General features: G+C 42.6%; 2 protein-coding genes and 1 non-coding gene across 8 annotated transcripts in view; all 3 read right to left on the bottom strand.

The window, feature by feature from the left end:
• Window positions 1-21,083, bottom strand: part of LOC106602498 (uncharacterized) — a 32,453-nt gene extending 11,370 nt beyond the window's left edge. For 4 of the 6 annotated variants that reach the window (XM_045717521.1, XM_045717520.1, XM_045717522.1 and 1 more), the window contains exons 1-6: window positions 17,790-21,083; window positions 17,152-17,282; window positions 16,785-16,952; window positions 12,889-13,029; window positions 12,220-12,331; window positions 10,709-10,818 (exon numbers count right to left, since the gene is read on the bottom strand). In XM_045717521.1, the coding sequence (XP_045573477.1) occupies window positions 10,709-10,818; window positions 12,220-12,331; window positions 12,889-13,029; window positions 16,785-16,952; window positions 17,152-17,282; window positions 17,790-18,039 (912 nt within the window). In that variant the 5' untranslated portion in view covers window positions 18,040-21,083. The remainder of the gene's footprint in view (window positions 1-10,708; window positions 10,819-12,219; window positions 12,332-12,888; window positions 13,030-16,784; window positions 16,953-17,151; window positions 17,283-17,789) is intronic. The other 2 variants (XM_045717524.1, XM_045717523.1) reach the window with 2 other exon arrangements.
• trnat-ugu (transfer RNA threonine (anticodon UGU)) lies at window positions 20,007-20,102 on the bottom strand. The gene is made up of 2 exons: window positions 20,063-20,102; window positions 20,007-20,042 (listed from the first exon to the last, which is right to left on the bottom strand). It is a non-coding gene; the product is annotated as a tRNA-Thr (tRNA).
• Window positions 21,084-23,349: 2,266 nt separating the features above from the next.
• Window positions 23,350-24,865, bottom strand: part of LOC106602504 (zinc finger protein with KRAB and SCAN domains 1) — a 14,804-nt gene continuing 13,288 nt past the window's right edge. Inside the window, exon 3 of the mRNA XM_014195179.2 lies at window positions 23,350-24,755. Within this exon, the coding sequence (XP_014050654.2) occupies window positions 23,562-24,755 (1,194 nt within the window). The 3' untranslated portion in view covers window positions 23,350-23,561. The remainder of the gene's footprint in view (window positions 24,756-24,865) is intronic.

A 24,865-nucleotide genomic window follows, 5' to 3' on the forward strand; every position in this document is an offset into this window, starting at 1 on the left:
AGAGGGGAAAACTCAAACTAACTGTTATTGGCAGAGAGGGTTGGAACTATCTTATTGGTCTATTAACTAGTGTGCCACGAGGCAGGGACAAAACAGGCAGACATTTCAGGTGGGCTTTTCAAACAGCTCTTACACTAAAAGGGTGTTATAATTTTCACAATTGCACAGTATTATTCTAACATCAATGAGAAAATACATCTAAATCTCTCATGTTTTTGATTGCACTGAGCCTTTAAGGCACGATCATTTCCCCATTTTAAAATATAAACCTATAGGGACACAGATTGTCACTTTTCATCAGTGAAGCATTTTTACAGACATCACACCAACCATCACCATTCCTTCTACTCTGCCTCATGATACTAATTCTTTCCTCAGTTCACATCATCCAGTTCCCCACTACATCTAAAACAACAGAATTAACTCCAAACAAACTAGTACTACATTACATGTCACTATACATGGGCCGTGTGCATTTTCTTGTGGTGTATCCTGAGTAGGGTTGCAAAGGGTCGGGAAACCTTCTGGTAAATTTCCTGAATTTTTCCGGAAATTGTCCATGGGAAGTTAAGCCCTGGAATTTGGGGAATTTTGCTTAAATTCATCAAATAAGTTAGCTTATAACAGTGAACCTTTTTTGTGGGATACGCAAGGTAATTCTAGGTCTTGTGGCATCTTTTGGTTAAACTATCCCCAATTCAATGGAATTGCAACCCTCTGCATGCACAGTGTATTCTTCAATCACATGTACAGCTGATTCTCAAGATCTTGCACACTGAGACGCTATTGAGCCCACGCTACTACACTGTCTGAGCCAAGGACTACATGCTTTCTGGTAAGTTTTGATTACAATACTGGGTGGGGTGAATATATTTTATATGACATAGATAATTTTTTTGTTAACTAGTAAATAGTAGCCTACAGCAAAGTGTGTTTAAATCATTTCTAACTTGTTAACAATTTCTGCTAGTTAGTTTTTGCTACCATGTGGGTTTCATCTTGCTTGAGCCTGCTAACTGAGTGTTAATTCACCTGTTTCCATACATGTTTCATTTTAAAACATTTATATTACAAAGGAGTTGTTTAATCTAACTGCTTAACTATTTATCTGTACATGGAATTGTATTTGGGGTTTTCACTCATTTTTTCTAATCTTTACAGGAAAATGCCACAGGCACTATCTGATGTGTGGAGACATTGCACTGCAACCAATGTAGAAGATACTGTGCCAAATGATATGTGAAGAATGCAACAAAGATGCAGAATCCTCTGGCCAAGTGCATAAAGTTCCCTCAGCGCTCACAACAAGCAACCTCTGACAAAAGTCCCTCTACTTCTATTCAAGGTGAAAATGATGAATCAGACACCTTATCGATAGCAACAGCTCATGGTCCTCCTGGAATCAGAAGTTTTTTTGATTCAATGGAGGAATGTAGTCATGGAAATGCAGATGAATGTCTTGCTCGAGCTGTGTATGCAACTGATACATTTCTGAATGTTCTTTTCCCAGCATACACCCCTCCAACCAGACATGCTTTATCTACTCATTTGCTGGATGCAGAGTTCAACAGAGTTCAAGTGAAGGTCAAGAAAATCATAGAGAAAGAGACTGTATTGCAATCATCTCTGATGGGTGGTCGAATGTTCGTGGGCAAGGAATAATTAACTACATCTCCGCCCCTCAACCAGTATTCTACAAGAGCACAGACACAAGGGACAACAGACACACCGGTCTCTACATTGCAGATGAGCTGAAGGCAGTCATCAACGACTTTGGACCACGGAAGCTATTTGATCTGGTGACACAATGCTGCGAACATGAAGGCTGCTTGGTCTAAAGTGGAGGAGTCCTACCCTCACTCCTACCCTCACATTCACACCCATTGACTGTGCTGCTCATACATTGAATCTGCTCTTCAAGGACATCATGGCACTGAAAACAATGGATACACTCTACAAGAGAGCCAAGGAAATGGTTAGGTATGTGAAGGGTCATCAATTATAGCAGCAATCTACCTCACCAAGAAAAGTGAGAAGAATAAGAGCACCACATTGAAGCTGCCCAGCAATGCCCATTGGGATGGTGTTGTCATCATGTTTGACAGTCTCCTGGACGGGAAGGGGTCTCTCCAAGAAATGGCCATATCACAGTCTGCTGATATGGACAGCCCCATCAAGTATTTTGGGAGAGAGTGGTAAGCAGCCTGAAACTCCTGAAACCTATAGCAGAAGCCATTTCAAGGATTGAGGGAGACAATGCCATCCTGTCTGATGTTCAGACTCTGCTTGCCGATGTAAGAGAGAAATCTGTACTGCCATGCCCACTTCACTGTTGCTCCAAGCAGAGGAAACTGCAGTTCTGAAATGCATCAAAAAGCATGAAGACTTCTGCCTGAAGCCCATACACGCCACAGCGTACATGTTGGACCCCAAGTATGCTGGCAAGAGCATTCTGTCTGGTGCAGAGATCAACAAGCCCTATGGTGTCATCACTACCGTGTCTCGCCACCTTGGCCTGGATGAGGGCAAGGTTCTTGGCAGTCTGGTGATGTACACTTCCAAGCAAGGGCTTTAGAATGGAGATGCAATATGGCAGTCGTGCCAACATATCTCATCAGCCACCTGGTGGAAGGGACTTTGTGGATCTGAGGCTCTTTCCCCTGTTGCCTACATCATCCTCCAAATCCCACCAACATCAGCCACCTCAGAGCGCAACTGGTTCTTGTTTGGGAACACACACATCAAAGCACGCAACAGGCAGATCAATTCAAGGGTTGAAAAATTGGTGGCCATCCGGGCAAATTTGAGGCTTTTTGAGCCTGATAACGAGCCATCCTCAACAAGGTTGGAAAGTGACAGTGAAGATGAGGCCTTAGAGTATGATGTTCAAGAGGTGGACATTGAGGAGGTCCAGGGAGAAGACATGGAAGCCTGAGAGGAAGACAGACAAAGCTTTAGTTTCTAGTCTATCATTTTACAGATGTATGTTGAAAACGTTTTTGGGAGATACGATGGGTCATTGGGGATCATACAATATTCCCTTTCTTTTGTTGTTCAGTGATATCATCCCATGTGAAGAGTCAACTCAATTTAAGTTCAATACGTAACTAAATCGTTTTTATTTCTATTTGCAATTATGCCTACTTATTATAAGGTAAAAGGTTTATGTCTCCATATGATATGGTAAATATATCCAATGCCAAAAACATCCACATTTAAATTGTATTAATATTAATTTGCATACATTTCAGTTAATTCCCATATTTTCACATTAATTCCCATGGAAAGTTTCCACCTCTGAATATTCCCCAAAATGTGCAACCCTAATCCTGAGGCAGCTCCTCTCTGAGAACCTCTTCCTGCAGTGAGTACAGGCAAACTGTCTCTCTCTAGTGTGGACCTAGTGTGGACCTTCTGGTCCATATTCAGCTGGTGCTGGTGGGAGAACCTCTTCTCAGACTTGGGCAGCTGTAGGATTTCTCCCATGTGGACTCTGGTGCCTCTTCAGGTTGAATGAGTCAGAGAAACTGGCCCCGCACAGGTGGCAGCTGAACAGTTCTCCCCAGTGTGCATTCTGGTGGATCGCCACCTGTTTGGGCAAACTGAAGGCTTTCCCACAGAATGAACACGGGAAGCACTTCTCTTTGGCACTGCCTCCTTTACTGATTCTATCTCTACTACTGTCATTTGTCAATGGGCTTGTGTAGCCATTTTGTGTTGAGGCGCTGGCATTGTCTGAGGTCTGGATTAACATTAGGAGAGTGTGAGGAGGACGAAGGCCGGGGAGTGTGTGTTGTTGCAGGGTCCATGTTCCAGTTGATTGATCCTATAGAAGGCAGGCTGAAGGCAACACCTGTTAACCTGAGGCGCCATCAGTCTCTCAATCACAACTATAGGAGCAGGACGGGTCATCGCTAGCCGAGTCTGTCGCTGTTCTCTCCAGCTGCATACGGACACCTCCCCATCATCGCGGACCAAATCTACACCTCACTCTGGTCGCCCACATGAAAAAGTACTATAGTATGGTATAAATACTATAGTATTCACTGTAGTGTTTTTGCAGACTTTACTGTAGTATTTCCATACATGAAGGGCACTTTTTGGCATTTCCCCTATGATTGATGAGGATCTCCATATTGCAAATGTACGGTCCCTTACTAGACGTCCGCGAGTGTTATTAAAATAGGCTGACTGTCTTGGGTCGTGCCCCAGGGCCAGATCTTCCGGGAAGCCATCAAATGAAGTGTCTCGGACATTTGGTTCCCTTTTTATATATTTTTTAAAAAATGTGTCGTTTTTCCGCTGTTCTGGAAAATTCCACCAGATGGCGACTGGCTGCTTATTGGAAATGGACTAAGCATCACGGAAAAGACTTTGAAGAAGAAACTTGGTGAGCACGGGTTTGGCCAAATGGGCTTCTAGCCCAGAAACAAGTCGTCGTCAAGGCCTCAACGATTTTGAGTTAAGGCCCATTTTCTGGGATTAAAGGTAAAAAATGACAGAGCGCTAATTTGACCGCTTCACGTCAAAGTATATGAACCTACGGACTAAGGAAAAAAATAACCAGACATTTATCTATCGTAATTTACGAGAAATCGTACAATGGGTGATGGTTAAAGAAATTAGTTTTTCCCCCCAAAAGGTTACAGATCCAGTTGCGGCATGTTCAGACGAATCCGTTAAGGCAGGTTTCGGAGCTCTACGTGATTTCTGTGATTTTCTGAACTCACACACACACACAGTCAATGGGGAGTGACACAGTGTGAGGCTTACAGACACACAGAGCCTGCAATAGTTACCTGCGTTAGAACCATCAAAGAACCGTCAGACCTAGAGCTCTGAAACTTTAAATAAATGTTCTTGAGCTTAAGTCGATAGTTCACGGTGAGTTATGTGGCTCTAGAAGGTTCTCAGGCCGAGAAACAGCCTCGTAAATTTGCAATGACTTCAATTCATTTTGACCATCGCGTAAATGACGACATTTAGAAAAGTCCCAAACTCACAAGACTAGATGCATTGAAACCGCCTCGGCTCATAGAGACGGACCCTAACGTTTCTGTCCGGTAGCTCCTTCAGGGACCCCGTAGCAAAACCCGAAATAAGTGAATTTTCAGCACTAATTAAGGTCGTTGGTCAGGCTCCGAATGACCTATGGAGCCGAAACTCATGATTCGGGGGTCGCCTCAGCTAGGCCTAAACATAATGTCGGAACTGAACCCGAAGCTAGAACGTAACTACGTGTTTTATGTTTTTATTATGGTTTAAACAGAAGGCGCTGTGAATTTTGGGCCTGCTCTGAAATATGTGATAGTTGGCTTCTAAACGAGTTGGACAAAGTGGGTTTGGTGTCAGTTTGTATCAGTTTGGTGTCAGAATGATATCTTATTGACTGATGGACGCTGATTTGCTGGCTGACTTTTGTACATTTGCAATAAGTTTAAACAATGATGAACCATCACCAAATTGACATGCTGAAATGAACACCAACGAGCGATGGAGAGGAACCACTATCACTGCCCGGCCATCCCGAGTTCAACGGGCCAGTCAATTCGGTATTTCTGCAGTATATTTGAGCATGTGAAATTTGTGATGGTAAATGCCCATTGAAAGACATTGCAAATGGACATAGTGATATATCATTTGGTCAGTATAAATGCCATTTGGACATTTCTTATGCCATTTGGACATTGTTCACTGACTTTTGGGTTTGGAAACCGACTTCCTATGATCAAAGATGGCAAATGGACATAACATCCTGATTTGGTACTTTCAATACTTATGTATGGTATTTGGACATTTCTTATGCCATTTGGACATGGTTTACTGACTTTTGACTTCCTATGATTATATAATGCAAAAGGACAAAACATAGGTGTTATGGACAAACTCAATAAAATAAGACAAAGGTATGTTCACACGGTTGTTATATGTATAATTGACAAAAAAAGGTCCAGAAAGCAATTTTTTTTTTTTTAGAGGTGGTTGTATTTTAGATTATTTTTTTTACATTTTCAAAATTTGACCCTTGGGTCTTGACTTTGTGTCCATTTGCAATATGAAAATCTACGGTGGAGCGCGATCGCCATCTTTGGGATTTTTGTTGTATGACACTTGGCATTTGCCATATGCCACTTGCTATAAGGTTTGGATGATCTGCCGTCCATTTGAGTGGTATTTGCGATTGTGTATATGTTTCGTCCAATGCCAATATTTTGCCATTTATTTTTGTACATTTCATAGGGGTATTCCCTTACTATATAAACACTGTAGTAAAATAACTGTAGTATAAACTATAGTAATGAATGTAGTGCTTTTGCAGACTGTTGTATACTGTAGTATTTACACTAGTGTTTTTTTGTGGACTGTAGTATTTACGGTAGTGTTTTTGCTGATATTACTAGCATTTACTATAGTGTTTTTGTTTTATTATCTTTGACGTGTAGGTAAGTAGAACTGGGGTCTGAACGGATAGTTAAGAGCTTCTGCTCTTTTCGATAACCTGTAGGGAACACAGTGCCTTCGGAAAGTATTCATATTCCTTGACTTTTTTCACATTTAGTTAGGTTTCAGCCTTTTTCTAACATTTATTAAATCGTTTTTTTCCCCCTCATCAACCTACACAACAATTCCCTATAATGACAAATCAAAAACTTTTTTTTTTTACATTCTCTAGTTTTTTTCCATGTGCTTACCTCTATTCTGTTTCTTTTTATCCCAAAAAACTCTCTAGTCTTTGCGGATGACAAGCATACCTATAACATGATGCAGCCACCACCATGCTTGAAAATATTTAGAGTGATACTCAGTAATGTGTTGTGTTAGATTTGCATCAAACATAACACTTTGTATTGAGGACATAAAGTGAATTTCTTTGCCACATTCTTTGCAGTTTTACTTTAGTGTCTTGTTGCAAATAGGATGCATGTTTTGGAATATTATTTATTCTGTACAGGCTTCCTTCTTTTCACTCTTTCATTTAAGTTAGTATTGTGGAGTAACTACAATCTTGTTGATACATCCTCAGTTTTCTCCTATCATAGCCATTAAAATCATTAACTGTTTTAAAGTCACCATTGGCCTAATGGTGAAATCCCTGAGCGGTTTCCTTCCTCTCCGGCAACTGAGTTAGGAAGGACGTCTGTATCTTTGTAGTGACTGGGTGTATTGATACACCATCAAAAGGGATATTCATTGTCTGCTTTTGTTATTTTTTACCCATCTACCAATAGGTGCCCTTCTTTGCGAGGCATTGGAAAACCTCCCTGGTCTTTGAGGATGAATTTGTGTTTGAAATTCACTGCTCGACTGAGGGACCTTACAGATAATTGTATGTGTGGAGTACAGAGATGAAGTAGTCATTCAAAAATCATGTTAAACACTATTATTACACACAGAGTGAGTCCATGCAACTTATTATGTGACTTGTTAAGCAAATGTTTACTCCTGAACTTATTTAGACTTGCCATAACAAAGGGGTTGAGAATACTTACTGATTCAAAACATTTCAGCTTTTATATTAGAATTTTTTTGTGGGGGGGTACTTTTTACCCCTTTTTCTCCCCAATTTTCGTGATATCCAATTGATAGTTACAGTCTTGTCCCATCGCTGCAACTCCCGTGCGGACTCTGGAGAGGCAAAAGTAGAGAGCCATGCGTCCTCCAAAACACGACCCCGCCAAACCGCACTGCTTCTTGACACACTGCTCGCTTAATCCCGGAAGCCAGCTGCACCAATGTGTCGGAGGAAACACCATACAGCTGGCGACCGAGGTGACCGTGAATGCACCCGGCCGCCACATAGAGGAGTCGCTTGAGCGTGATTGGACAAAGACATCCCAGCCGGCCAAACCCTCCCCTTACCCGGACGACGCTGGGCCAAATGTGCGCCACCTCATGGGTCTCCCGGTCGCGTCTGACTGCGACACAGCCCCCAGGATCGATCCTGGATCTGTAGAGACGCCTCTAGCACTGCAATGCAGTACCTTAGACTGCTGCGCCACTTTTTATACATGTAAAAATGTATAAAAACATCATTCCACTTTGACATTATGGGGTATTATTGTGTGTAGATCAGTGACTGAATCTAAATGTAATACATTTTTAATTCAAGCTATAACAACAAAATATGGAAAAAGTCAAGGGGTGTGAGTACTTTCTGAAGGCACTGTACTAGAATTACAAAACTGTAGTGTTTTTGCGGACTGTAGTGTTTTTGCAGGCATTAGTGTTTTTTGGGTGGGAAAATACTGGAGTATTTACTACAACATTCTATAGTAAGCACCTCATGATTGAGGATACTAATGTGTAATATAGTATTCTACAGTATACTACAGTTTACTACAGAATTCTATACTAAGTATTTTAGTATTCTATAGTAAACTGTAGTCTTTTCATTTGGGGCTCAGTCAGTCTGTTGTCATGGAGACTAAGTTCTGGGACACTAAAGTCCTTGGAGAATAAGAGCATCTCCTCCCAGCTGCCCACTGCACTGAGGATAGGAAACTCTGTCACCACCAATAAACCCACTATAATTGAGAATTTCAATAAGCATTTTTCTATGGCTGGCCATGCTTTCCACCTGGCTACCCCTACCCCGGTCAACAGCACTGCACCCCCCACAGCAACTCGTCCAAGCCATCCCCATTTCTCCTTCTCCCAAATCCAGTCAGCTGTTCTGAAAGAGCTGCAAAATCTGGACCCCTACAAATCAGCCGGGCTAGACAATCTGGACCCTTTCTTTCTAAAATTATCTGCCGAAATTGTTGCAACCCCTATTACTAGCCTCTTCAATCTCTCTTTCGTGTCGTCTGAGATTCCCAAAGATTGGAAAGCAGCTGTGGTCATCCCCCTCTTCAAAGGGGGACACACTCTTGACCCAAACTGCTACAGACCTATATCTATCCTACACTGCCTCTCTAAAGTCTTCGAAAGCCAAGTCAAGAAACAGATTACCGACCATTTCGAATCCCACCGTACCTTCTCCGCTATGCAATCTGGTTTCAGAGCTGGTCATGGGTGCTCCTCAGCCACGCTCAAGGTCCTAAACGATATCTTAACCACCATCGATAAGAAACAATACTGTGCAGCCGTATTCATTGACCTGGCCAAGGCTTTCGACTCTGTCAATCACCACATCCTCATCGGCAGACTCAATAGCCTTGGGTTCTCAAATGATTGCCTCGCCTGGTTCACCAACTACTTCTCTGATAGAGTTCAGTGTGTCAAATCGGATGGCCTGTTGTCCGGGCCTCTGGCAGTCTATGGGGGTGCCACAGGATTCAATTCTTGGGCTGACTCTTTTCCCTGTATACATCAATGATGTCGCTCTTGCTGCTGGTGAGTCTCTGATCCACCTCTACGCAGACGACACCATTCTGTATACTTCTGGCCCTTCTTTGGACACTGTGCTAACTACCCTCCAGACGAGCTTCAATGCCATACAACTCTCCTTCCGTGGCCTCCAACTGCTCTTAAATACAAGTAAAACTAAATGCATGCTCTTCAACCAATCGCTGCCCGCACCTGCCTGCCTGTCCAGCATCACTACTCTGGACGGTTCTGACTTAGAATATGTGGACAACTACAAATACCTAGGTGTCTGGTTAGACTGTAAACTCTCCTTCCAGACTCACATCAAACATCTCCAATCCAAAGTTAAATATAGAATTGGCTTCCTATTTTGCAACAAAGCATCTTTCACTCATGCTGCCAAACATACCCTCGTAAAACTGACCATCCTACCGATCCTCGACTTCGGCGATGTCATTTACAAAATAGCCTCCAATACCCTACTCAATAAATTGGATGCAGTCTATCACAGTGCCATCCGTTTTGTCACCAGAGGCCCCATATACTACCCACCACTGCGACCTGTACGCTCTCGTTGGCTGGCCCTCGCGTCATACTCGTCGCCAAACCCACTGGCTCCAGGTCATCTACAAGACCCTGCTAGGTAAAGTTCCCCCTTATCTCAGCTCGCTGGTCAACATAGCAGCACCCACCTGTACCACGCGCTCCAGCAGGTATATCTCTCTGGTCACCCCCAAAGCCAATTCCTCCTTCGGCCGCCTCTCCTTCCAGTTCTCTGCTGCCAATGACTGGAACGAACTACAAAAATCTCTAAAACTGGAAACACTTATCTCCCTCACTAGCTTTAAGCACCAGCTCTCAGAGCAGCTCACAGATTACTGCACCTGTACATAGCCCATCTATAATTTAGCCCAAACAATTACCTCTTCCCCTACTGTATTTATTTATTTATTTAGCTCCTTTGCACCTCATTATTTCTATTTCTACTTTGCACTTTCTTCCACTATAATCTACCATTCGTGTTTTACTTGCTATATTGTATTTACTTTGCCACCGTGGCCTTTTTTGCCTTTACCTCCCTTATCTCACCTCATTTGCTCACTTTGTATATAGACTTATTTTTCTACTATATTATTGACTATATGTTTGTTTTACTCCATGTGTAACTCTGTGTTGTTGTATGTGTCAAACTGCTTGCTTTATCTTGGCCAGGTCGCAATTCTAAATGAGAACTTGTTCAATTTGCCTACCTGGTTAAATAAAGGTGAAATTACATTTGTTTTAATAAAAAAAATAAAAAAAATTCAGTTGTTGTTTTGTGTTCGACTGTCTGTTTCTGGTTGTGGCTAACAGTGTTGTTCCCCAGCCCAGAGTTGAGGACTCTGTCCCATCCACTGACCTCCACTATCTCGCCCTGCTCAGTGATAAGGTCCCCTGAGTCCTTGGCTGCGCCCGGCTGGGAATCCAAGATAGCCACCCAGTCTCCCTTGTTAGGCTCCAGCCAACCACCTGCAGGAAAAGGTTACAAAATAGACATATACAAACATGGCAGAGAACTCTAAATATGGCATTTAAGTCAATTACCTGGTCAAGTACAACTCTGGTTCATCCTTGGGAACAATTTTCAAAACGCCTGAAGGTACCACGTTCATCTGTACAAACAATATTACGCAAGTATAAACACCATGGGACCACGCAGCCTTCATACTGCTCAGGAAGGAGACGCATTCTGTCTCCTAGAGATGAATGTACGTTAGTGCGAAAAGTGCAAATCAATCCCAGAACAACAGCGAAGGACCTTGTGAAGACGCTGGAAGAAACCGGTACAAAATAATCTATATCCAAAATAAAACGAGTCCTATATCGACATAACCTGAAAGGCCGCTCAGCAAGGAAGAAGCCACTGCTCCAAAACCGCCATAAAAATGCTAGACTACGGTCTGCAACTGCACATGGGGACAAAGATCGTACTTTTTGGAGAAACGTCCTCTGGTCTGATGAAACAAAAATAGAACTGTATGACCATGGTTATGTTTAGAAGAAAAAGAGTGAGGCTTGCAAGCCGAAGAACACCATCCCAACCTTTAAGCATGGGTGTGGCAGCATCATGTTGTGGGGGTGCTGGGATGCAAGAGGGACTGGTGCACTTCACAAAATAGATGGCATCAAGAGGCAGGAAAATGATGTGGATATATTGAAGCAACATCTCAAGACATCAATCAGGAAGTTAAAGCTTGGTCGCAAATGGGTCTTCCAAATGGACAATAACCCCAAGCATACTTCCAAAGTTGTGGCAAAATGGCTTAAGGACAACAAAGTCAAGGTATTGGAGTGGCCATTACAAAGCCCTGACCTCAATCCTATAGAAAATTTGTGGGCAGAACTGAAAAAGCATGTGCGAGCAAGGAGGCCTAGAAACCTGACTCAGTTACACCAGCTCTGTCAGGAGGAATGGGCCAAAATTCACTCAAATTATTGTGGGAAGCTTGTGAAAGGCTACCCAAAACGTTTGTCCCAAGTTAAACAATTTAAAGGCAATGCTACCAAATACTAATTGAGTGTATGTGAACTTCTGACCTACTGGGAATGTGATGAAAGAAATAAAAGCTGAAATGAATCATTCTCTCCACTATTATTCTGACATTTGACATTCTTAAAATAAAGTGGTGATCCTAACTGACCTAAGACAGGGAATTTGTACTTGGATTAAATGTCAGGAATTGTGAAAAACTGAGTTTAAATGTATTTGGCTAAGGTGTATGTAAACTTCCGACTTCAACTATATGTGTTTTAGTATGTAAACATAAGTTGTATTGGTTTCATTTTATGAATGAAGAAAACATAGCCAGGTGCATCACTCTTTCCACTCAAGCTCTATTACTGTATGTAAGCTATATGTGTTTCTCTTACCTTGCTCTCCCATCTTTAGTTCACTCTGCAGATCAATGCTCTCTGGTTCATCTTCTATTGTCTCCACTTTGACTATCAGCAGATCAGGCTTCCCATCCTCCATATCTACTGACTGTCAGAGATACAGAGTGAGAGGATGTTGGATCAAGAAATCTGATATGAGCACCCTGCTATGGAGCATTTTCTGATTGGGCAATGAGGGATTGCTATGAGTACAATGCAAACATGTTAGTTGATTTGATTACGTGACACTCTTTAAAGAGATGAATCAGATGAACTTGTGGATATTATTATTGTCTCTGTGTCCAGTATGCAGGCAGTTAAGAGGTAATTTGGCGAACTAAAGCTAACTAGCTTGCTAGCTGTGCCCGAAGACTTCCAGTGTTTGCCTTTAAGCTAGTTAGCACTCGTTCACAAAATTACCTCTGAATTAACAAAACCTTAAAGGGAAGTTAAAGGCATGGTCCCACACTTAAAACAAAATGAATCAAGACCTGGGCCCTTATTCACAAATAGTAGGAGTGTTGATCTAGAATCTTTCCAAATAGTCTTATTCATTATGATCTAAAAGCCAAAACTGATCCTAGATCAGCACTCCTAATCTGAGAGGCTTTGTGGATACAGGCATTGACCTAATACCATTCAGACAGTAGTTTACAGTGGGCTCACCTCAGTGAGACTGTGTGTGGTCCTGTGCTGCTCAGCTGGTTCCTCTGTGGGTTCAGGAGGAGGTGTAGTCTGGTTGTCCTCCATGACCATGGTCCCCTCAGGGTTCCTCAGACCCTCCTTCACCAGAAGCACTTCCTCCACCTAGAAGAGACAGGTGATACAGATTACACAGACATACACTCCCTCAGGTACGCACACACAGATAATAAACACAATTTCAACATGGAGCACTTACCCACCTCACTACGTTTGAGTCCTTTACTGTAGTTACAGAATGACTTCATTGTTGTTAAACCCATCATGGTGGACATAAATATGTTGTGGGTAAACATGAGTCAGCGATGATAAGTCAAAAGTCAGGCATACCTATTTTGACGTGTCCAGTAGGTGTTAGTATGTGGAGGTATATTTAGTAAGTGTATATTGGTTATAAAGCGCTGTCAGGTGTATGTAGAATAGGGTGAGATCAGATGTGATGTATACTAAAGAATCTAACTTGTCTCCTCCTTCATCTACACTGATTGAAGTGTATTTAGCATGTGACGTCAATAAGGGATCATAGCTTTCACCTGGTCTGATCCCTTATTGATGTCACTTGTTTCAATCCCTTTCAATCCGTGTAGATGAAGGGGAGGAGACAGGTCAAAGAAGGCATTTTATGCTCTGAGACAACTGAGACATGGATTGTGTATGTGTGCCATTCAGAAGGTGAAGGGGCAAGGCAAAAGATTGAAGTGCCTTTGAACGGGATATGATAGTAGGTGCCTGGCGCACCAGTTTGTGTGAAGAACTGCAACACTGCTCGGTTTGTCACGCTCCAGTTTACAGTATGTATTAAAAAAAAAAATTCAGGTACGTACACAGAGAAACACTTTCAACATGGAGTGTTTACCCATCCCCACTCCGTCTGAGTCCTATACTGTAGTTACAGAATGACTTCATTGTTGTTAAACCCATCATGGTGGACATAAATATGATGTTGTGGGTAAAAATAAGTCAGCTATGATAAGTCAGACAAACTTGACTAAACTATTTTGACATGTACAGTAGGTGTTAGTGTAGGTATATTTAGTAAGTGTATATTGGTAGCCAATAGTTAAGTCACAATTGCCCATAAAAATGTAGGAAAAAGAAACATTTGCTTTTTGGTCTTAATTTAAGGTTAGCATTAGGTTTAAAATAAAATTTTAGGTGAAATTGTAGAAATAGGTGGGGTTTCGCCATAACTTTGACTTAACCAATAATACACATTTCATCACAAGTTATGAAGCAGAATAGGGTGATATCAGATCTGCTGTATATTAAAGAGAGTCTCAATGAAAGTCTTAGAATGAAAAGTCCCATTTTGTGTTTATTAAACAAACAAGTTTTAAATACACCATATGAAAACCACATACACATGTCTCAACTAAAAATCTGCATGAACTTGATGAACTGCATTCATTTTCTCATTCAAAGAGTCTTAGGATAAAAATTAAGCAGTTAAATTTAAGTAATGAAATATGCATTTGTGAACATTATATAGCCTATACAGTACAAACACAGTTTGAAACAGACTTTAGGCTTACAGTGCATTCAGAAAGTATTCAGACCCCTTTACTTTTTCCACATTGTTACAGGCTTCTAAAATTGATTAAATAGTTTTGTTTCTCATCAATCTACACACAATACCCTATAACGACAAAGCAAAAAAATGGTTTTTAGAAATGTTTGCAAATTTATATTTAAAAAACAAATCACATAAGTATTCAGACCCTTTACTCAGTAGTTTGTTGAAGCACCTTTGGCAGTGATTACAGCCTCGAGTCTTGGGTATGACGCTACAAGCCTGGCACACCTGTATTTGGGGAGTTTCTCCCATTCTTCTCTGCTGATCCTCTCAAGCTCTGTCAGGTTGGATGGGGAGTGTTGCTGCACAGCTATTTTCAGGTCTCTCCAGAGATGTTAGATTCAAGTCCGGGCTCTGGCTGATTCACTCTGGGACATTCAGAGACTTGTCCCGAAGCTACTCCTGCGTTGTCTTGGCTGTGGGCTTAGGATCCTTGTCCTGTTGGAAGGTAAACCTTCGCCCGAGTCTAAGCACTCTGTAGCAGGTTTTCATCAAGGATATCTCTGTACTTTGCGCCGTTCATCTTTCCCACGATCCTGACTAGTCTCCCAGTTCCTGCCGCTGAAAAACAACCCCACAGCATGATGCTGCCACCACCAGGCTTCACCATAGGGGTGGTGCCAGGTTTCCTCCAGACGTGACGCTTGGCATTCAGGCCAAAGAGTTAAATCTTGTTTCTCATGGTCTGAGAGTCCTTTAGGTGCCTTTTGGCAAACTCCAAGCGGGTTGTCATGTGCCTTTTTACTGAGGAGTGGCTTCGGTCTGGCCACTCAACCATAAAGGCCTGATTGGTGGAGAGCTGAATTTCGAGTCTCATAGCAAAGGGTCTGAATACTTTTGTAAATAAGGTTGTTATTTTTAATCAATTTGCTAAAAATTCTTAACCTGTTTTTGCTTTGTCATTATGCGTTATTGTGTAGATTGATGATTTCTTATTTAATCAATTTTAGAATAAAGCTGTAACGTAACAATATGTAGAAAAAGTCAAGGGGTCTGAATACTTTCCGAATGCACTGTATGCCTTATATTTTACAATGTCTGGACGCAATATATACTTAAATCTGTTACCCTTGTTATTCCAAATGCATCTGTGGGTCTTTTTAGCTGACAACAATGAAAACTAATCTTTGTCTTTAATGCAGGGTTTGATATAAACGTCAGAAGCTATTGAATGGAATGGTTACTTTCTATGTCATTGAGTGGAATGTTTTTTCTGGTGGTGTATCCGGAGGTAGCTCCTCTCTGAGAAACTCTTCCTGCAGTGCGTACAGGCGAACGACCTCTCTCCCGTGTGGACCTTCAGGTGCATCTTCAGCTGGTGCTGGCGTGAGAACCTCTTCTCACACTGGGGGCAGCTGAAGGGTTTCTCCCCTGTGTGGACCCTCTCGTGCCTCTTCAGGTCACCAGCCTGAGCGAAGTGCATTTGACAATGGGTACAGCTGAAGGGTTTCACCCCTGTGTGGACCCTCTGGTGCCTCTTCAGGTTGCCAGCCACCGAAAAGCGCATATGACACTGGGTACAGCTGAAGGGTTTTACCCCTGTATGAACCCTCTGGTGGATCTCCACCTTCTGGAGGCAGCTGAAGCCTTTGTTACAGAACATGCAGAGGAACCGTTTATCTTTAACATTGCCTGATGTGGCTCCCCCTCCCTGAGCCTGGGCTCTAGCCCTGTCGTTTGAGTTCAATAGCTGATTGGAAAGGACATGGCTGTGTGATGCGGAAGGTGCCATCGACGTGGACCCTGGATTGCGATCCCTGAATGTGTGTAAAGGGGAGAGGGTGGCAACATTTGCAGTTGTCTCTAAGCTTCCCCTATAATCTAAGGCATCTCTGCCCTGTGAGTGTCCATCTCCTAGGTGACTATCTGCATTCAATAGGGGAGAAGCGTAGCCCTCCACTTTTACAGTCACCTCATCTACCACTATGACCTCCCCTTTCTTATCCAGGCACCCTTCAGAGTATACACTACTAGTGTACTGGTTCCAGTCCCCTCTAGACAGATCAGTCTGTGTCTCTAAACCCAAGGATATGTTGCCAGGGTCCATCTCTGTTGCATAAGAACATGGAACATCCCCATCAGTGTCTAACGAGTCACCATCACCATGGGAATTAATCTGGCTCTGATGAAATACCGGTAAATAGTCTGAGCCGGGAGCAGGAGGACAGCCCAGTCTCCCCAGCCCCAGTCTCTCTGGGTCAGATCCTGTGTGTAAGAACCTTTGTGTTACTGTTAATATCTCGGTGTCCATCTCTGACTTGAGGATGGGCTTCGGCATTCCACTGACCTCTGTGATGCTGCGTTGGGTCCAGGCCTGGGGTGCGGAAGTGGTGGCAAGGTCCTCGGTGGCTACAAGGTGCTTTCCAGCCGCACCAGTCTGGATGTCTCTGCTGTGTCTTGGGTCCTCCTCTCCTTCAGACCTCTCCTGCTTGACCCCAGGACCTGCATTTGCAGACTGACATAAGAAGAGGGGAGGTTATTACAGGTACATTAGTAGAATTGCATAACAATGTCATTGGGAAGTCTCCAAGCTCCCCTATGGCAGATAAATAACGATGCACATGTAAGCAAGTGAATAGCTGCGGGGAGCCTTTCTGAAATAAACTGGCCACATTTGATGTACTATAATTTTAATGTAATACTATTACACTAACCTCTATCACGATAACGTGTTGGGTTGAGGTTCCACTCCCCTCATCAACAGTGATTGGTTGGTCATCGCTCCATGTATTGTGTCCCGCTGGCTTCACAAAGCTCCTGTGGCCTCCAGTGAGATGTCCTTCACCTGAGAGAGTGATTGGGGGAAAAGAGGTGGTACTGTCAATGCTCAACTGTATATTGTACACTATCTAGAATTGGCAAGGATGTAAGGTAAGACTTCACATAACTGCTTGATATACTATTTATAGATTGATTATGTTCCATGCATTATATCATTTTCAATTAGTAAATAATAGGAAACGCAGTAAAGCAATAATCTGGTTAGAATATGATAGTGTCTATCTGCAAATTAGTTATGTAAGCAGAATGATTTTGGGGCTCCCGAGTGGCGCACAGGTCTAAGGCACTACATCTTAGTGCTTGAGGCGTCACTACAGACACCCTGGTTCGAGTCCAGGCTCGTCCCATAGGGCGGCGTCGTCTAGGTTTGGCTGGTGTAGGCGTCATTATAAATAAGAATTTGTTCGTAACTGACTTGCCTAGTTAAATAAATAAAAAACATCTAAAGTTACACATGCGCAGATGTGAACGAGGAGACCGGCCCACAGCCTCCGCCTTCTGCAAAATGTACCTCTTGCCATTCCTCTATATCTGTCGAGGATCTTGGGACGACTGGTAAGGACGCGGTCCCGTGCCACCTTTAGTTCCAGTAGCTGTAGTTTCCTCCGCAATGCCCTGTTTTCTTTCTGGCTTTGAGTTATTTCCAAACGAAACACTGCGTAGTCGTCGTCTACGAGTTTACAGACTTCTGCCACGGCTGCATTCGCTAGCACCTCCATAATGGAGGCTATTTGAGTGTGAACAGCAATACAGTTAGCCATTGTTAGCAGCTAGCTAGTTAACGTCTATCAACCAAGTCCTGTCTCAAACGCGAATTAAACACTATATGGGGTAAGTGGGTGATGCTGTGAAGTTCAATGAGGCATATTGAGTTCCAGGGTGTTAAAAAACGTCTAAATAACAACAAAAACCTCTAACGTGTAATTTTTTCCTGTTCACTTCCGTTTACGCTTTTTCTTCAGTGGTTTTTAAATGGCGGTTGCCAACCAACTTTAGTGATGCATTTCCGCCACGGACTGGAGTGTTGACCAGAGACGAAGGTCTGAAATGTAATTCTACCCAATTAAACCCTTCTCCCTAAGGAAACGGAATATATAATTTAATACAATATCACCTTAAGGTTTTCTTAACAGTTCAATTAAACTTGACTCCTCAATACCATTATTCTTTAATACTAATAACCAACTGTCCCTTTCCCTCCCATATCGCTGGCACTAGAAAGAGTGCCAGATAGAAAGAGTTCTACTGTCTCCATCTCCCTCTGCCTATGATCTAACTTCCCAGTTGGATGTTTCCTGACTAATTTCAAAGTGCTGTTGAGCCTGATGAGTCTCAGCCTTGTGATTACATCTTCATCCCTTCTCTCTGGACCTCCCTGCCTCCACCTTTTCCTGGATCTTGACAGGTGTCTTTCCCTTCCTTTTCCACAACCCTTACCATGTTTTGTTGTTGTTGTTTTTTTACCACTGTTCTCATTAATCCCTTGGTCTCTGCTTTACTTAAGAGAAGATCTTATTGGTTGGTGTCATAGCTCAAAGGGTGTGGTTAAATGAAAAGGGTATGCAATGTTTTTTTTAAATAAAGTACTACTTATAGTATTACATTACACATCAAATCTCCTATGATCAGTATCTTTCAAGCTGAGAGCAGATTTGTTTAAAAAGAAGGTGTGTTAGCAAGAATAGAGTAGAAAATAATACAATGATTTTACTCCATCATCATCACATCAGTAAGGTAAATATTAAACTGTCCTTGTTCTAGCCAAGATACTGTCTCTCTAAAAACAGGTACTTACACAAGCCTGTTTCAAATGACAAGTTAATGAATGTGTGGTTAATTACCCTCCTAGAAATTATAGGCTGTCTGAGCTCTTTTTCTACATGCCTCTAGTGCGCATCCCACATTTCTGAAGGGATTACCGTTCACACAATTTCTGAAACTGAAGTGCATTCGTACTAGTAAAACATATGTTGAAAATTAGGCTATGAAAATGTAGACAGCTTGAGGTCCATCCATAACCTTAAGTATGGCTTGATGATGCTCTCAGTAGAGTACATATCCTTGATGAGACCTCAACCAGAAGGGATAAAAGATACAGATTTTAAAAAATGCATCTTTACCACTACATATTATCAATTTAATGATCACATCAAGGGAGCCATTAAGTAACATTGGAATGTCCTCATGTCTGATCCTGTTTGCCTGAAGATTCTCTCTGACCCTCCTCTCTTCCCACTGCAGGGCAGGGAATATCAGGGACTTCATTGTTCGAGCTGACACTTAGGCCCCTCCCCCCAAAAATAAAAAATTATAACGGACGACTGAACAAGGTTAACTGTTTCTTACCCTGCTGTAGGTGTGCGGCATATAGGGACTCCTGTATTAAAGTGAGCGAATTCAATAGCTCTGCCATTGGTAAACAATACACTATGAAACAGTTCCTCACATGCAGCTCTTCTAAGGTCATATACCTTATCTCTTGTCCATGCAATAACCAATACATGGGCAAAACCAGTAAACAGGTAAGAACACAGGAGTGCTGTAAGGAGAAATGACCCTAAATCCCCAATAGCACGTCATTTCTCAAAGGTCGGTCACCCAATCTCCTCCATGTCCTTCTGTACAGAAGATAACAGTTTACAGTTACAGTTTAGTCATTTAGCAGACGCTCTTATCCAGAGCGACTTACAGTAGTGAATACATACATTTCATGCATTTTTTTTGTACTGGCCCCCCGTGGGAATCGAACCCACAACCTTGGCGTTGCACACACCATGCTGGCATTACAAACACCATGCTCTACCAACTGAGCCACAGGGAAGGCTGGTAGATAAAATGTTCACATAGGGGTGGTAATCTTGAACTGAGTGTTCTCCAGACAGAATACAGGTGGATGTTCTATCCAAAAACTCTCCACCTATCAGGCATAAATGAAGAATTGTTATTGAAGTTTTACTGGTGCTTGATACCCCCCATCTAGTGTTTTCTTTCAATCTCTCAAGCTCCCTACTCTACATTCTGTTTCTCTACAATCCTGTGCTATTTATTCTGAGGAAATGTTCACATGGTATTTCTAAATGCAATAATTGATTATATTTCTCGGTCTGCTGATGTACACAATGTAGTAGTTCATGCATTCTATTGTATAAGGTACTGATTCATAGATTTGATGTATTTTATTTCTTGATCATGTGACGTACGCAATTATCCTTGAAATCGAAGCCAGAGGTGTGTGTGCACCGATCATTTACGCCGTGAGTCAAACTCATTCAAAGCAGGGCCGAGTGATTGGGGGTTTTCGCTTGTCCCTTGTACTTGATTGACTAATTAAGGTCACTAATTAGTAAGGAACTCCCCACTCCTAATTGAAAGGAAAAAACAAAAACTAGCATACACTAGGCCAGAGGTACTCAGATCTTACCCTACGAGGTCTGGAACCTGCAGGGTTTCTGTTCAACCTGATAATGAATTGCACACACCTGGTGTCCCAGGTCTAAATCAGTCTCTGATTAGAGGGGATCAATTAAAAAATGCAGTGGAACTGTTTGAGGTCCAGAGTTGAATTTGAGGGCACTAGGCCCTCCATGGAATGAGTTTGACACCTATGACTTACACTGATGGCTTGATGCGGAAACGTTTTGTTTTCATCTTTTCACCATGAATCTTTTTTTATTTTTTGCATTTAAGCCCCAGTTTATGTATTTCATCCTTTTCGACAGGGTTCCACTGGTATACAGCAATCTTTAAGTCGTACCACAGATTCTCAATTGGATTGAGGTCTGGACTTTGACTATTCCAAGACGTTTAAATGTTTCCCCTTAAACCACTCCAGTGTTGCTTTAGCAGTTTGCTTAGGGTCATTGTCCTGCTGGAAGGTGAACCTCCGTCCCAGTCTCAAATCTCTGGAAGACTGAAACAGGTTTCTCTCAAGAATTTCCCTGTATTTAGCGCCATCATTCAATTCTGACCAGTTTCCCAGTCCCTGGGATGGTATTCTCGGGGTGATGAGAAGTGTTAGGTTTGCGCCAGACATAGCGTTTTCCTTGATGGCCAAAAAAGCTCAATTGTAGTCTCATCTGACCAGAGTACCTTCTTCCATATGTTTGGGGAGTCTCCCACATGCCTTTTGGTGAACACCAAACATGTTTGCTTATTTTCTTCTGGCCACTCTTCCGTAAAGCCCAGCTCTGTGGAGTATACGGCTTAAAGTGGTCCTATGGACAGATACTCCAATCGCCGCTGTGGAGCTTTGCAGCTCCTTCGGGGTTATCTTTGGTCTCTTTGTTGCCTCTCTGATTAATGCCCTCCTTGCCTGGTCTGTGAGTTTTGGTGGGCAGCCCTCTCTTGGCAGGTTTGTTGTGGTGCCCTATTCTTTCCATTTTTTAATAATGGATTTAATGGTGCTCTGTTGGATGTTCAAAGTTTCTGATATTTTTTTATAACCCAACCCTGATCTGTACTTCTCCACAACAATGTCCCTGACCTGTTTGGAGAGCTTCTTGGTTTTCATAGTACCGCTTGCTTGGTGTTGCCCCTTGCAGACTCTAGGGCCTTTCAGAACAGGTGTATATTTTTACTGAGATCATGTGACACTTAAATAAAGTCCACCTGTGTGCAATCTAACTAATTATGTGACTTCTGAAGGTAATTGGTTGCACCAGATCTTATTTAGGGGCTTTATAGCAAAGGGGGTTAATACATATGCACACACCATTTTTCAGCTTAGAATTTTTTAGAATTTTTTGAAATAACTTTTATTTTTTTTCACTTCACCAATTTGGACTATTTTGTGTATGTCCATTACATGAAATCCAAATAAAAATCAATTTAAATTACAGGTTGTAATGCAACAAAATAGGAAAAACGCCAAGGGGGTTGAATACTTTTACAAGGCACTGTATAGTATCGCTATTGTTATTTTACTGCTGCTCTTTAATTACTTGTTTTATTTCTTACTCTTACTCGTATTTTTTAAAACTGCATTGTTGGTTAGGGGCTCGTAAGCGTTTCACTGTAAGGTCTACACATGTTGTATTCGGCGCATGTGACTAATAAAATTTGATTTGATTCTCACTACGACTCAAGAAAGCATGCCGTTTTTCGGCTACAGATTAAATAAATGATGAACTTCACAGGGTGGTGAAAGTGCACAGTGATGAGCTCGATGCTCCTTCCAATTAAATATCGAAGGTCTTATTCTAGTGAAATGCTGTTTGAAAAATAAAAAGAATCTCTTATCCATAATAATCCTACCTGCACTGTATCTGCCTGCTGTTGGCTAGAGCTCATGTGCCAAGACCACAGTGGGGACATTCGCAATAACGCTACATTTGTTGTGATAAAACCATCAGTAGAGTTGAACATGCAATAGAAACCCATTTAATTGAAGACAAAATTAATCAAGTCCTGGGCCTGTATCCACAAAGCGGCTCAGAGTAAGAGTGCTGATCGAGGACCTGGTCACCACCTGTCTACATAGTCTTATTCATGATTATCTAAAAGGCTAAACTGATCCAAGAACAGCACTCCTACTCTGAAAGTAGTGGATACGGGCCCTGACCTAATACCATTCAGACAGTAGTTCACAGTGGGCTCACCTCAGTGAGACTGTGTGGTCCTGTGCTGCTCAGTTGGTTCCTCTGTGGGTTCAGGAGGAGGTGTAGTCTGGTTGTCCTCCATAACCATGGTCCCCTCAGGGTTCCCCAGACCCTCCTCACACCCCTCCTCCACCAGCAGCACCTCCTGGAAGAGGCAGGTGATACAGATTACAGACATACACTCCCTCAGGTACGTACACACAGATAAAACACACTTTCAACATGGAGTGTTTACCCATCCCCACTATGTTTGAGTCCTATACTGTAGTTACAGAATGACTTCATTGTTGTTAAACCCATTATGGTGGACATAAATGATTCAGCTATGGTAAGTCAAGTCAGACAAACCTGACTAAACTATTTTGACGTGTACAGTAGGTGTTTGTGTGGGTATGTGTAGGTATATTTAGTAAGTGTATATAGGTTAGAAAGCGTGAGATCAGATATATACTAAAGAGTCTCAATGAGTCTTAGAAAAGTCCCATTTTGTGTTTATTAATCAAATCAAACAAGTTTTAAATACACCATATGAAAACCAGACAGACACATGTCTCAACTACAAATCTGCATTAAAAGTGTTTTGGGAAAATGTGTGAACATCATATAGCCTACACAGTACAAACACAATATGTTAGACTTTTGTACTAAACGTCAGAAGCTATTGAGTGGAATGGTTACTTTCCATGTTATAGAGTGGAATGGTGTTTCTGCTGGTGCATCCTGAGGTAGGTCCTCTCTGAAAACCTCTTCCCACAGTGAGTACAGGCGAATGGCTTCTCTCCCGTGTGGACCTTCAGGTGCATCTTCAGCTGGTCCTGACGGGAGAACCTCTTCTCACACTGGGGGCAGCTGTAGGGTTTCTCCCCTGTGTGGACCCTCTCGTGCCTCTTTAGGTCACCAGCCTGGGTGAAGCGCATGTGACACTGGGTACATTTGAAAGGTTTTACCCCTGTGTGGAACCGCTGGTGCCTCTTAAGGTTGCCAGCATGGGCAAAGCGCATGTGACACTGGGTACAGATGAAGGGTTTCACCCCTGTGTGGACTCTCTGGTGGATCTCCACCTTCTGTGGGCAGCTAAAGCCTTTGTTACAGAACATGCAGAAGAACTGCTTTTCTTTACCGCCCGTTGTTGCTCCCTCTCCCCACGGCTTGGCCCTTTGATCATTTGAGTTCAATACCTGATCGAAAAGGAGGCAGCCTTGTGAATCGGAAGGTGCCATCGACATGGACACTGGGTGTAAAGGGGAGTGGGTCGGGACATTTAGATTTGTCTCTAAGCTTTCCCTGTAGTCTAAGAAATCACTGGAGTTTCCCTGCGAGTGTCCTTCTCCGAAGTGAGTCTCGTCTGCATTCCATGTCACAGGAGATTCGCCCTCCACTTTCACAGTCATCTCATCTACGACGAGACCCTCTCCTTTCTCATCTTGGCACCCTTCAGAGTATACACTACTACTGTACCGGTTCCAGTCCTCTCTCATTGGATTAGTCTGTGTATCTAAGCCCACAGACATGTCAACAGGTATCTCTGTCTTTGTAGTGTATGAACAGGACGGATCATTGCCAGTCTGTAACGTGTCACCTGAGTTCTGATGGGACAGAACCGTCTTCGGGTTACCGTAATGGAAATATTCTGAGCGGGGAGCAGGACAGCCCAGCCCTGTTAAAGTCTTGGTATCGGTCTCTGACTTGAGGACAGCATTTGGCGTTCCACTGACCTCCGTGATGCTGCATCGGGTCATGGGTGGCACTGTGGCAGTGGTGGGGTCCTCCGTGGCTACAGGATGAGCTCCAGTCTGGATGTCTCTGCTGTGCCATGGTTCCTCCTCTCCTTCAGTCTTCTCCTGCTTTACCACAGGACCTGCAGCCTCTGCATCTGCAGACTGACACAAGAGAGGAGGTTATTAACGGTACATGAGTAGAATTGGATAACAATGTCGTAGGGAAGTCAATTTTTTGACCAAGTTAGTATTTGACTTGTCATTTTTTTTGG

This window comes from Salmo salar, chromosome ssa04 (genome assembly GCF_905237065.1).
Source record: "Salmo salar chromosome ssa04, Ssal_v3.1, whole genome shotgun sequence".
Lineage (NCBI taxonomy): Eukaryota > Metazoa > Chordata > Actinopteri > Salmoniformes > Salmonidae > Salmo > Salmo salar.